Below are 14,022 nucleotides of genomic sequence, written 5' to 3' on the forward strand. Positions count from 1 at the left end.
AGCCTAGTGATATTATTGAACTATTAATTCAGAGATCCAGGTAATGTTCTGTGGATCAGAGTTCAAATCCCACCAATGCAGTTGGTGAAGTATCTGATTTTCAGTTAAAATCTGAAATCTAATATTCGTTAGGGAAGGAAACTGCCATCTCCAATTTCAAGTAACGGCCCTCCCTATTCCCCCAATTCCCTTTCCAACTCCTCCCCCTCCCTTCCACTCCTCCTAGCCACCTATTGGATTCATTCCTCCATTGACCAACCATGTCAAATCCTCTGCCTGTCTTCACCTACCCCCACTTCACCACCCTGCCCCCCCCCCCCACCACCCCCATTAGCTGCAGTTCCTCCTCCCTCTGTGCCCCCGGACACACCCCCCCCCCCCCCCCCCCCCCCCCCCCAGTCTTGAAGAAGGGTTACACCCGAAGTGTTGACTTCTCCATCTCCTAAAGCTGCCTGGTTTGCTGTGTTCTTCCAGCTTCCTGCCTGTCTACTTTGCATTCCAGCATCTGCAGTTTTTTTGTCTCTAATCCTTGCCTGGTCTAGCCTACATGTAACTGTAGACCCACAGTAATGTGGATAACTCTGGGCAATTAGGATTGGACAATAAATGCTGGGCAGTGACACTCTTATCCTGTGAATGCATAAAATTAGCTTACGCTATATTCATTAGAGTTTAGAATGTTGAGAGGTGATCTTATTAAAACATAAGAGTCTGTGGGGAATTGAAATTGAGGACATATTTGTAAATTAAAGGAACAGTTATTTGAAACTGAGATGCAAAGGAATTTCTTCTCTTGGAGGCATAGGAACATCTAGAATTCTCTACCCCAGAGTGTTGTAGAAACCAGATCACAAAGTATTTAATGAGAGGTAAATAGATTTTTAAAATATCAGGAAGTTGAATACCGTGAATAGCTGTTACAAAGGAGGAACTGAGGCCTTGGCAGATCTGCCATGATTAGATTAAATGGTGGGGCAGGCTTGAAGCACTGAATGATCTACTCCTGCTCCTATTTCCTGTATATACAAACAGACACATAAACACCTTGAATTTACGTTGTTGTGGGTAAATCAGCCAAAGTTACCTTTAATTCAGCTATTTATTCAAAAATCTCATTGACAATCAAGTACTAAAACAATGATTTAAAATTTATACATGTAGCAAACAAATTAAGATTCCTGAAGTAAGCAGGTTAAGCCTCTCAACCTGGCTATTACCTGATTAAGGTGAAACTCTGCCACGATCCAACCAACAGCAGTCTGACTCTGGAAGTGTCCAGGGTTCAATCCTTATGCAGAGTTGTTCTTCAAAGTTCTGCAATTGAATTGTTCTGGGCTTGGATTCTTATCCAGTTTTCTCTCTTTCAAGTTTGTGGTGCAACAATACTGATATCCTTTAGATTCTTTCATGCCCCAAATTGACTATACTTCTGGAGACCTCAAGTCTGTAGCTTGTTTTCTTATCAGAAGCAGCTCCCCTGTTCCTTTACATTCTGCATTAGCTACACAGCTTTTCCTGCAATTAACCCCTTTGCTTCAGGGCATTACTTCTGCAGGCAGTCTTGATTACCCATTTGTCATGAGGCAGCAAGTTATCAGGAGTTATTATCTCCTGTCTTTCAGGAAGCAGCTTGTTTACATTCTTTCTTCCCCGAGATGGTTAATTCACATGCTGCTTTTAATACAGCTTCTCTTTGTCCCATTCATCTCAAGAAACCATTCACTCTAGAAAGATTTATTGCTGATTCTTACAATCCATTAATTTATTAAAGCTGTGAAGTTGCAAAGTTGTCAAGTTGCAACAGATAGATAAACACACACATGCCATACACAAAAACATGCAACACACAATATGGATGTTAGTGCAGTGGAGGCAGTACAGAGGATGTTTCCTAAAATGTTTGCGCAACTACATACTGTGAATGCGTGAAATCTGAATTAAAAACAAAGTGCTGGATCAACTCAGTAGGTCTCGAAACAGCAAAGGGAAGAGAAACAAAGTTAACATATGACTTGTCAGAAACAGAGAAGGCTGGAAAATAATGTGTTTTATATTGTGGTGAATGGGGAGGAAGAGTGAACAAAACAGATAGTAAACGTTCCCAGAGCAAGAGAGATAAGGCATGCTAATGGTAGTATAGAATGGATAGTGCTGTAAAATAGTTGCTAAAGGTTATGAATAGTCAAAAATAATCCGGCTTCACTGAGAGAAATCCCATGTAAATGAGATATTGGGGTTGGGGATAGTAATTAAAATGGAAGACAATGTTCATGTTCAAAGGTTATTGAATTCAATGTTGTGTTTTCTCTAGCTTGCATTAAGCTTCACTGGAGCGCTGCAGCAAGCCAAAAACAGAAATTAGATTAGTACATGATTACTAGATTAATACCTGGAATAACTAGATTGTCTCTTATGAGAAAAGATTGAATAGACTAGGTTTATTTCCACTTCGGTTTAGAAAGGTGTTAGAATAAACATTAGAATTTGATGAGGGAAGTGAATATCTTGTAGCCGAATTTGTGGATCACACAAAATTTGGTGGGATGCAAGTAATAAGGATCATGCAATGAGTCTGCAGAGGGATATAAATAGATTAAATGAGTGGGCATGAAACTGGTGATGGCATATCATGTGAGATTATGCACTTTGACAGGAGAAATAGAGGAGCTGAATATTATTTAAATGGAGAAAGACTGGTGAAATCTGCAGCAAAGATGAATTTGGGAGCCCTCATGCATAACACACAGAAGCTTGTATCCAGGCAGTACTTAAACCATACCTAGAATACTTAGAACACTTTTGGTTCCCCTAACCAAGCAAAAATATATTGGCATTTGAGGCAGTCCAAAGGAGTTCCATTTGGTTGATCCCAGTCAAGGAAGGATTTTCTTATGAGGAGAGGTTGAGTAGGTTTGACCTGTAGTCATTGGAGTTTTAAAATAAAGAGAGACAATCTTATTGAAACATACACGATTCATAAAGGTCTCAACAGGGTAGATATGGAAAGATTGATACCCCTTGTGGGAGAAACTAGAATCAGGCATCTTAATTGCAAAATAAGGCATCACCCATTTAAGAAACTGATATGGAGAATTTCTTCTCTCCGGGGTAGTGAATGCGTCGAATTCTTTATCACAGAAGCTGTAGGGACTCTATCATTAAGCATATTCAAATCTGAGAAAGATTTTTCATCAGTACAGAACCAAGTACCTTAGAAAAAGGCAGGCAAGTGGGGTGGAGCATTATCAGATCAGCCATGATCTCATTGAATGGCAGAGCTTGGGCATAGAGGTAATTTTTATTAAGGAGAGTCATAAAAGAGGAGGAAGATGAACCTTGCATTTCAGAATCACAGCACTTCCATCCAGTAAGTAAATCCTTTGAATCTTGAAACACTTCTAAATATAAGGTTGACTTTGAGAAATGGAGAGGCAGAAATTGAAGCCTGCAAAATAATGATCTATATTTTGGGGAAACATTGGAAGTTGGATTAGGTTGGAGGAGGGAGTGTAAAATAATAGAGGCTTATAAAATCATGAGGGGCATGGATAGTCTTTTTCTTCAGGTGGGGGAATCAAGAACTAGAGGGCATAGATTTAGAGTGAGGGGGGAAGGATTTAAAAGGGACCTAAGGGGAAAGTTTTTCACGCAGAGTGTGGTGCATGTATGGAATGAGGTGCCAGAGAAGTGTTGGAGGCTGGTAGAATTACAACATTTCAAAGACATCCGGACAGGTATATGAATAGAGTCATAGAGATGTACAGCATGGAAACAAACCCTTCGGTCCAACCCGTCCAAGCTGACCAGATATCCCAACCCAATCTAGTCCCACCTGCCAACACCCGGCCCATATCCCTCCAAACCCTTCCTATTCATATACCCATCCAAATGCCTCTTAAATGTTGCAATTGTACCAGCCTCCACCACATCCTCTGGCAGCTCATTCCATACACATACCACCCTCTACATGAAAATGTTGCCCCTTAGGTCTCTTTTATATCTTTCCCCTCTCACCCTAAACCTATGCCCTCTAATTCTGGACTCCCTGACCCCAGGGAAAGGACTTTTCTATTTATCCTATCCATGCTCCTCATAATTTTGTAAACCTCTATAAGGTCACCCCTAGGCCTCCGACACTCCAGGGAAAACAGCCCCAGCCTGTTCAGCCTCTACCTGTAGCTCAGATCCTCCAACCCTGGCAACATCCTTGTAAATCTTTTCTGCACCCTTTCAAATTTCACAACATCTTTCCGATAGGAAGGAGACTAGAGTTGCATGCAATATTCCAATACTGGCCTAACCAATGTTCTGTACAGCCGCAACATGACCTCCCAACTCCTGTACTCAATACTCTGACCAATAAAGCAAAGCATACCAAACGCCTTCTTCACTATCCTATCTATCTGCGACTCCTCTTTCAAGGAGCTATGAACCTGCACTCCAAGGTCTCTTTGTTCAGCAACACTCCCTAGGACCTTACCATTAAGTGTATAAGTCCTGCTAAGATTTGCTTTCCCAAAATGCAGCACCTCGTATTTATCTGAATTAAACTCCATCTGCCACTTCTCAGCTCATGGGCCCATCTGGTCCAGATCCTGTTGTAATCTGAGGTAACCCTCTTTGCTGTCCATTACACCTCCAATTTTGGTGTCATCTGCAAACTCACTAACTGTACCTCTTATGCTTGCATCCAAATCATTTATGTAAATGACAAAAAAGTAGAGGGCCCAGCACCGATCCTTGTGGCACTCCACTGGTCACAGGCCTCCAGTCTGAAAAACAACCCTCCACCACCACCCTCTGTCTTCCACCTTTGAGCCAGTTCTGTATCCAAATGGCTAGTTCTCCTTGTATTCCATAAGATCTAACCTTGCTAATCAGTCTCCCCTGGGGAACTTTGTCAAACGCCTTACTGAAGTCCATATAGATCACATCTACTGCTCTGCCCTCATCAATCTTCTTTGTTACTTCTTCAAAAAACTCAGTCAAGTTTGTGAGACATGACTTCCCACACACAAAGCCATGTTGACTATCCCGAATCAGTCATTGCCTTTCCAAATACATGTACATCCTGTCCCTCAGGATTCCCTCCAACAACTTGCCACCACCGAGGTCAAGGCTCACCGGTCTATAGTTCCCTGGCTTGTCTTTACAGCCTTTTTTAAACAGTGGAGGTTGGCAAACGTGGTGCCAGTCTTCCGCCACCTCACCTGTGACTACTGATGATACAAATATCTCAGCAAGAGGTCCAGCAATCACTTCTCTAGCTTCCCACAGAGTTCTCGGGTACACCTGATCAGTTCCTGGGGATTTATCCACCTTTAACCGTTTCAAGACATCCAGCACTTCCTCCTCTGTGATCTGGACATTTTGCAAGATGTCACCATCTATTTCCCTACAGTCTCTATCTTCCATATCCTTTTCCACAGTAAATACTGATGCAAAATATTCATTTAGTATCTCCCCCATTTTCTGTGGCTCCACACAAAGGCCACCTTGCTGATCTTTGAGGGGCCCTATTCTCTCCCTAGTTACCCTTTTGTCCTTAATAGATTTGTAAAAACCCTTTGGATTCTCCTTAATTCTATTTGCCAAAGCTATCTCATATCCCCGTTTTGCCCTCCTGATTTGCCTCTTAAGTATACTCATACTTTCTTGAGCCAAGTGTTCGCAAATGGTGCTAGATTAATTTAGGATATCTAGTCAGTATGGACAAGTTGGACCAAAGGGTCTGTTTCCATGCTGTATATCTCTATGACTCTTTGACTCTGCCTCCAAACCACTGACCTAGGCTCATACCAATATGCTCCTGTGATAGGGAAATATTCTGGTATGGTACATTACATTCCACCTGATTAAAGAAAGACAATAATAAAAGATGTACTTGGGTATATTTGTACAGTCATTTGATTTATTTTTGTACCTTCATAACCTCAGTGGTGTTCAGCAAACTCTTCACAAACTATATCAAGTCAGATATTTAACAACTGTTAATCCAGGGGACAGATGTTGGAAAACGGAGGCCCAGGGTCACGGAGTTCAAAGCCAAAGGGCATAGGTTTAAGGTGAGAGGGGAAGAGATTTATAAAGGTCCCAAGGGATAGCTTTCTCACGAAGAGGATGGTGCATGTATGGAATGATCTGTCAGAGGAAGTGGTGGAGGTGGGTACAAATTACAATATTTAAAGGGCATCCCATATAAATAGGAAGGGTTTTGAAGGATATAGGCAAATGCTGGCAAATGGAACTCTGACAGATTGGGGTGCCTGGTCGACGCGAATGAGTTGGACCAAAGGATCTATTTCCATTCTGAATGACTCTAAGATGAATGACTGGCCTTTGCCAGTCTCAGGTCTGTGGAAATGTGGGCCAGCTGCTTTTCAAAGAGTGTGAGGTTCATCTTCAAGTATTCCTCCAATGAGGTGGGGTAAAGATATGTTAGTGAATTTGCCTCATGTATTACCTCTTACTACTAAAACCATATATTATGGAACTGTGTTGTGTCTGATTATAATAATCACTGCTCCTTACATTTGCAGTATTGGAATTAAGAATTGCTCTTCTCTGAAACACACACACAGCTAAAGCTTATTCATATAAGTGTCAGTCATACATGTGGCTATTCCTTCCTAAAACATGCAAGAAATTTCCAGACAAACTTGTACTTATCTAACATTCGGACCTTCTTGAAGGTGTGGTTGCTCCTTTCACTAATGTCACCTTCGGCATCTTGAGTTCTGGCAAAGATCCTGACTCAGGACAGACTAAGGATCCAATTTGGTTCCTTAGTCCAGCACAGTCTAGGAACAGAACTGAACTCCCTAACTCAACAAAAATGTTACACATGAACTAATCTTCAGTTGAAAACCGAGTTGCAGTCAGAAATGTTGCTCTGAGCACCTTGTAATTCTGAAGGAGGAAGACCATATAGTTGGTGAGCTACAATGGCAGTGCTGCATAAACTCAGGAATAACATGCTGATTTGGCAGTGGGAATTCGCCAAGGCTCATCAAGTCCCTCCCCAATTTCAATCAACACGCTATGAGGAGAATTTTATTTTAAAGATTTCTGAAAGCGCTCAACTAGCAGATGTTTTATTTTACCAGAGTTAAATGGGAATCCTCTTGGTACTTCCTTTCTGCTTCCCTCCTGTACTCCAATTACCACAGTAAACACAAGCAATATCATACCCATTCTTCATGGCCAAAGGTTCAATGATTCCGGAAATGGGTTGAGAAAGGATGGCTATATCCTATCTTGCACATATCTACGCAGTTCAATTTTTAATGAAAATCCTGATCAAAGTTATCACTGAAACCAGTTCAGCACAGAATGGGAATTCAATCTGGGAAGCTCCTGGTCAGTAAATTTGCAGTGCTATTGAGGATTAATGTAGAGGCCTATTTATGGATGTTTGAAGAGTTCATGCAGCACTCTTTCCCCAGTAGCAAAATTCCAAACCACTTGTTGTCACGTACATCCTGTAGTATTCACAGCCTCATGCACAGTTTTAGGATTTGGACTATTTTGCTTTCAACAGAAAATCTGAAGTCTTGACATTGGAACAGCAAACGATGAAACAAGTAAATCATACACATCATATTGGCACAAGTATACAACGTGGATTAAATGAAAATGTTTTATGTTTGCACCTGATGTACATTTGCTTCTTGAGATACTAAACTTCCTTTTCCTCAATTTTGACAGATTGGCTATATTGAGGGGCAACCTGACAGAAGTGGTGTCTTTCCAGTATCCTTCGTGCACATTTTATCTGATTAACAGCCTACAAACTTCAGCGTCACACATACACAACTGTGGATGCTTTCATCTGATGTTGTAAAGCAGCTGAAACTTGCTTATTCCTGTGCATATTTTGTACATAGATGATCAAGAAAATCATTTGAGATCCACCTTGCAAGGTGACTGTAAATACTGTTACTTGCCTTTGCCAGTATTATAATAGCCTTGGAACCAGGCACGCCTTATTTGGTGTACTGCAGCCATCCATGGCAACTAGCACTTACTAATTAATCTATGCTGTTGATGGGATACATCTGCCTGCTTGTCAGATTTATAGGCAGCCTCATTTAGTAATTTAACTATATAAGCTTGACTTTTGTTCTTGACATCATCTCAGTATTCTAAATAAAGTTAAAAATAGTGGTTTTGCTGAGAATAGGTTCAGGTTTCAGTTTGCACTGATCCTCGTTGTCCTTCTGCTTTTAACATGGATGCTGTGCATACTCTTAATGTACTCATGGGATTATATGTGGTTTTGATTGTAAGTGATCAGACAAAGTTACTTGAGAGTGAATGACTGGGAAACTTGTTATAGTTTCTTTTACCTCATCTGAGGAGATATCGGAGTTACAGATAAACAGTTTAATAAATGGAAGTTGCTACAAAACAACCTTTAAAGATGATCCATTAAGAATAATTGAAAATTCAAAATTTATTTTTAATTTTTCCAAGTCTGGTGTTAGGGGTTGAAAGCAGAGCGTGGATAACTCTTTTCAGGATTGGGTTGTCTAGGATGGAAAAGTTCAATTTCCCTCTTATCTATTAACGTTTTAAATGTTATTAACCTAAATAAATAGGTTAAATTCTATCTCAATCATCAATGCATTGTTTTAGTTTAATTTATAACTAAGATTTGGAAGTCTCTGAAGAGTCTACTTTTAAATAGAATTGATTGAGTTACAGGATATTAACATAAACAAGTCCAGTTTTAGCTGTGACAGAGGGAATGTCACTGCCTCCTCCTCCAGAGATGGATGGCCTTAACTCTTCATGGTACTAACACCTAGGAGTGAAGGTCCATAAAAATTGACATTGTCATATGCTTATTCAAACAGTAAACAGTGCAAAAGCAACTGTGCACACATTGTGCAATGTGTGTGCAGCTATCAATTTTAAATATATACATTGTGTACCATATGTTTACACCATTTGGAATAGTACATCATTGCACGTAAACCTGTATGCTGAAGATACTGTTCTAATATTTGTTAAATCTCCCTCCTTTTTGTTTAAAGTGCAGTTTCATCAAAAGTATGGTTTTGAAATTTGCTGGTCCTGTTGCAGCAAGCATTCACATGAAACAGATCTTGTCTTTGAATATATCAATTTAGTCATTGTATGGATAAATTGGCCATTTTTGAGGGAGAGGGGGGCTATACATGTTTTTAAACAAAATACCTACAAATTCAGACTGGTTACTTGTGTTCTGTGTCATAGAGAATAAATTGCATTCTTTGCACAACTCTTGAATTGCTTGGGGAACAAAAGTGACAGTGAATCGTTAGGTTGCTTAAAGCTTTAATAACTATACAGCTTCATATTCATTACTGATATTCAGTTACTGAAACTCATTTTAGGGACCAAAAAAAAAACAAATCATTCTGAAAAGGAATCTATTTACATTTCGTACCTGGCCAAGAAAAAGGTAGGTTTTGATATGATTCTTAAAATATTCGGTTAGTTAATGTGGAGTTAAGCTTAGCTCTAATGACAACCGACTATATTCTTTACAAGGATGTAATTTAATTCTTAATAAAGGTACCTATTTCTTTAAGTTTAGATAAAAGTAAATAATTAAATTGAATTACCTGTATTTGATAAGACTTCTGGCCTGGTGCCACAGTGGTCTTGTGCAATGCTGAACTGCTACCAGTATACTTATATTGAAATATTCAGCTCCACAAATTGGCTGGGTCCCAAATCTTACCCCAGCATTTTGAAATTCAGTTTTTAATTTTCTTTTATTTTGATTTCGAGTGGAAGTGGGAACAAGCTATTGATGGTGGACTTTGACACTTGCCATAGTTACTGCATCAGATTGCCAGCATTTGGCGAGCCAGAGCTTGTTATAAGTCAGTGCATAATCATCAGAAGATAAATATTTGATTAATCACATTCAAATGCAAACCGGTTGCACATTGTGCTTCAAACTACAATTTTATGCTATCACTTCAGATGAATTTACTTCATTTTAAAATAATGGTTTGTAAATGGATAACTTCTAAATGTACTGAATGATGAGCAACTATTGTGGATTTTAGCACTTCGCTCTGGTTCTTTCAGCAACATATCCCTGTCATCCTGGATTAGACTTCCCTTAAATTATGTATCAGTAAATCAGGCGGTACAATCAACCTACTGAATGTAAAGGTGTGCGATATGACCGCAGCTTACTATATCATGTGTTTGCATTCTTTATGTATAAAAATTGCTATGGGAAGATATTTTAAAAAGCAAAATGTTTATGTTCCAATGTTATTGCAACATAAAATCCTATGAAGTATTCTAAACTGAATGTATTTATTTCCTCATTCATTCCATTGAACATGCAAAAACTTTCTATTCTATATATGTTTTCCATAGCCCAAGCCAAATACAGCAAAATCAAAACATTGTCTAACATTCCAAGGCAAAATAATTTGGTTAACAGCTCAATAAGTTGAAGTTAATTTCACAGTTCAAATTATTAGATATTAGAAATGGCATGAAACATATTGAACTGAAACTGCAATTCATGTGATCAGACAGAAGTTTAATCAGCAACTCTGCTTTAAATCTACAGCATACTGTATACACTATTGGCATTGTAATTCAAAGGTATCCATTTGTAGCTTGAACCACTAAACAGTCAATATATTCTGGAGTTAGTGTTGACACATTTTGCCACAATAGAAATGAATTGCTCAGCCCTAAGTAGTGAACTGAAATTTGTACTATTGTGACTAGATAAGGGGGTAATTAGTCTTCTCCCATCTGAAACCCTCTTGGTTTGTCAACTATTTCTCTTCACATGCAGCTTTCGTCATGTTTTAATTCAAATGTAGCAATTGTGAAAAGGAGCCAATTATAAGCTTTCTTGAAAGAAAGGAATTGTTACAAAACAAGAAACATAATAAAAACACAAATACACATCCAACACAAGTAAAGGTTTAAGATGTCAAATACAGACAATAAGAATAAAGACTACATAGGTTGAAGTTGCTCGAGTGGAGATGTTTGCTTGACTTTACCCTCAGCAGTGGAAAAATCTGTTGCCATGAGTTTTCAGTGAATGTTTTCTTCAAAAAAAAACAACCTTTAACTGTGCATGGTTTTTAAACATGCAAAAAGAGACAGGCTTCTAGTCTTGCATGTTACAAAACTCTTTTACCCTCTGCTGCTCAAAGTATGTCAGTTATGTATTCCCAAAGCTGGGTTCCATTGTTTCACCAAACTGGATACACCACAGTCAAGCTTTCACGTTCAGCATGGTGAAATGAGATACCAGTTTCTTAACACTTGAAATCAGTCGACACTTAAATTGCACTTTATTTAGAAAAAGATTATCTTGAAGTAAACTTTAAATTTCTCATTTAGGCTCTTGTTTTCATTCAATGGAATATAGAGTCAAGTATTTGAACCAGTTTGGTTACATGCAATAAGCTAATCTTAAAAATGGACAAAACCTTTTTCTTTAAAGGACATACATTAAGACAATCCATTTTGTTTTTGTACTTAAATAAAAGCCATTAATCATGCGTTTCAAGTTTAACCTTTGTATACAACTAAAATATTGATTCATTAGATTTGCCTCAAATATGGAATGTGCAAGTTAGTTGCTGCATGCCATCATGGGACCTTCATTTGAGGACAACCTCATTTCCATTGGATAATTCCAGATAATGTTCAACCTCATTATGCCTCCATGCATAATATTTTTTGGAATTTATGAATGCTACCAGCTGAGCTCTACTGTCTGGAAATAAAAAAGGTAGCAAAGTACAGATTATTGTTTTAAGGTTCAAAGGCTCATAACACTGAGTCAAAATAAATTTTGCTTTTCTTGATTTAATGTCAACTTTAAGTGTTTCTTAAATTACACTTTAAATGAAACGGCTTTTCATTGAAATTTTCCAACAACATTGGGACAAAGAAATAAGTACTTCCGTCACTTATATTAACTTGAATATTGAAAAAATGTTTGCAAAGGTTTATTTTGCTTTGAGAGCAAAGAACCAAGTGATCAGAACAAAATATTGATTATTTGGTAAATCTATTCTGGTTGGCTAAGGCATTGCCCTCAAGAAAACATTATGGGCTTCCTTTGCTTTAAGGTAGTTTGAAGCAGGTTAAAGCTTGAATATAATCCTTGAGGCAAATGTCTTTGGCACAAGAACGTATGTCACTTTTAGTGATGTTCAGCAAATGCTGTAGATATTGTTTTGGATAATTTGAAACAGACCAAATTTTACATTCAAAGATCACATTTTTACTCAAATGTATGCTATAGCAAGCATGGTTCGTGCATTGTGGCTATTGTCCTGCAGATAGAAATGGAACAGAATGATGTTTGGTTCACATGAGCAAATGGCTAGGGACCTAATGAAGATGGAGACCAATGTTGTAATTTGCAAAGATAACTAAATCCCAACAGGTAAATTGACCTGTGAAGGTGGCTTTACAGAAAGCAATCTAAGTCGTCATATGGTTATCTCAACCACAATGAGCAATTGAGATTCCATGGTTTAAATGTAAGATATACTTGTATGCAGCAACACATTCAAACAAGTGTAGCATCTGAGATACAGAGGTAGGTTAGGATTTTACATCAATGTCTCCTTGAGCATAGCTGAAAGTGTTAGCAAACTGGATACTACTAAGATGGCAAAAGCAAGACAGTACTTCTGAATTTGTGACCACTGTGTTGTTTCAGACTTTGTCTCTAGTTTGAAGCCAGTGACTTCATAGACAGTAGTGAAGCAGTTAGAGATATGCAGCATGGAAACAGACCCTTTGATCCAACCAGTCTATGCTAACCAGATATCCCAACCCAATCTAGTCCCACCTGCCAGCATCCAGCCCACATCCCTCTAAACCCTTCCTATTCATATACCCATCCAAATGCCTTTTAAATGATGCAATTGTACCAGCCTCCATCACTTCCTCTGGCAGCTCATTCTATACCTGTACCACCCTCTGAAAAGGTTGCCCCTTTAGGTCTCATGTCTTTCCCCTCACACTCTAAACCTATGCCCTCTAGTTCTGGACTCCCCGATCACAGGGAAAAGACTGCCTATTTACTCTATCCATGCCCCTCAATTTCATAAACCTGTATACAGTCACCCTCAACCTCTGACACTTCAGGAAAAACAGCCAGAGCCTGTTCAGCCTCTCCCTACAGCTCAAATCCTCCAACTCTGGCAACATCCTTGTAAATCTTTTTTGAACCCTTTCAAGTTTCATAGCATCTTTCCAATAAAGGAGACCAGAATTGCATGCAATATTGCAAGAATGGCCTAACCGTTGTCCTGACCTCCCACTTCCTTTATTGGTCAATAGTGAGTACAGGAAAGCATACCAAATGCTGCCTTCACTATCCTATCTACCTGCGATTCCACTTTCAAGGAGCTATGAATCTGCAGTCCAAAGGTCTCTTTGTTCAGCAACACTCCCTAGGACCTTACCATTAAGTGTATAAGTCCTGCTAAGATTTGCTTTCCCAAAATGCAGCACCTCGCATTTATCTGAATTAAATTCCATCTGCCACTTCTCAGCCCATTGGCTCATCTGGACCAGATCCTATAGTAATCTGAGATAACCTTCACTGTCCACTACACCTCCAATTTTGGTGGCACCTGCAAACTTACTAACTGCACCTCTTATGCTCGCATCCAAATTATTTATTTAAAATGACAAAAAGTAGAGGGCTCAGCATTGATCCCTGTGGCACTCCACTGGTCACAGGCCTCCAGTCTGAAAAACAACCCTCCACCACCACCCTCTGTCTTCTACCTTTGAGCCAGTTCTGTATCCAAATGGCTAGTTCTCCCTGTACTCCGGGAGATCCAACCTTGCTAATCTGTCTCCCCGGGGAACCTTGTCGAATGCCTTACTGAAGTCCAGATAGATCACATCTACCACTCTGCCCTCAATAGTCTTTGTTACTTCCTCAAAAAATTCAAATTAAGTTTGAGACATTATTTCCCATGCACAAAGCCATGTTGACTATCCCTAATCAAT

At 39.1% G+C, this 14,022-nt stretch overlaps 1 protein-coding gene across 7 annotated transcripts in view; it reads left to right on the forward strand.

Annotated features, from left to right (window-relative positions):
• Window positions 1-10,313, forward strand: part of LOC140477228 (arf-GAP with SH3 domain, ANK repeat and PH domain-containing protein 1-like) — a 354,071-nt gene extending 343,758 nt beyond the window's left edge. For all 7 annotated transcript variants that reach the window (XM_072570748.1, XM_072570749.1, XM_072570743.1 and 4 more), the window contains one exon: window positions 7,708-10,313. In XM_072570748.1, coding sequence (XP_072426849.1) covers window positions 7,708-7,782 — 75 coding nt within the window. In that variant the 3' untranslated portion in view covers window positions 7,783-10,313. The remainder of the gene's footprint in view (window positions 1-7,707) is intronic.
• Window positions 10,314-14,022: the final 3,709 nt, after the last annotated feature.

Source organism: Chiloscyllium punctatum, chromosome 5, assembly GCF_047496795.1.
Source record: "Chiloscyllium punctatum isolate Juve2018m chromosome 5, sChiPun1.3, whole genome shotgun sequence".
Classification (NCBI taxonomy): domain Eukaryota; kingdom Metazoa; phylum Chordata; class Chondrichthyes; order Orectolobiformes; family Hemiscylliidae; genus Chiloscyllium; species Chiloscyllium punctatum.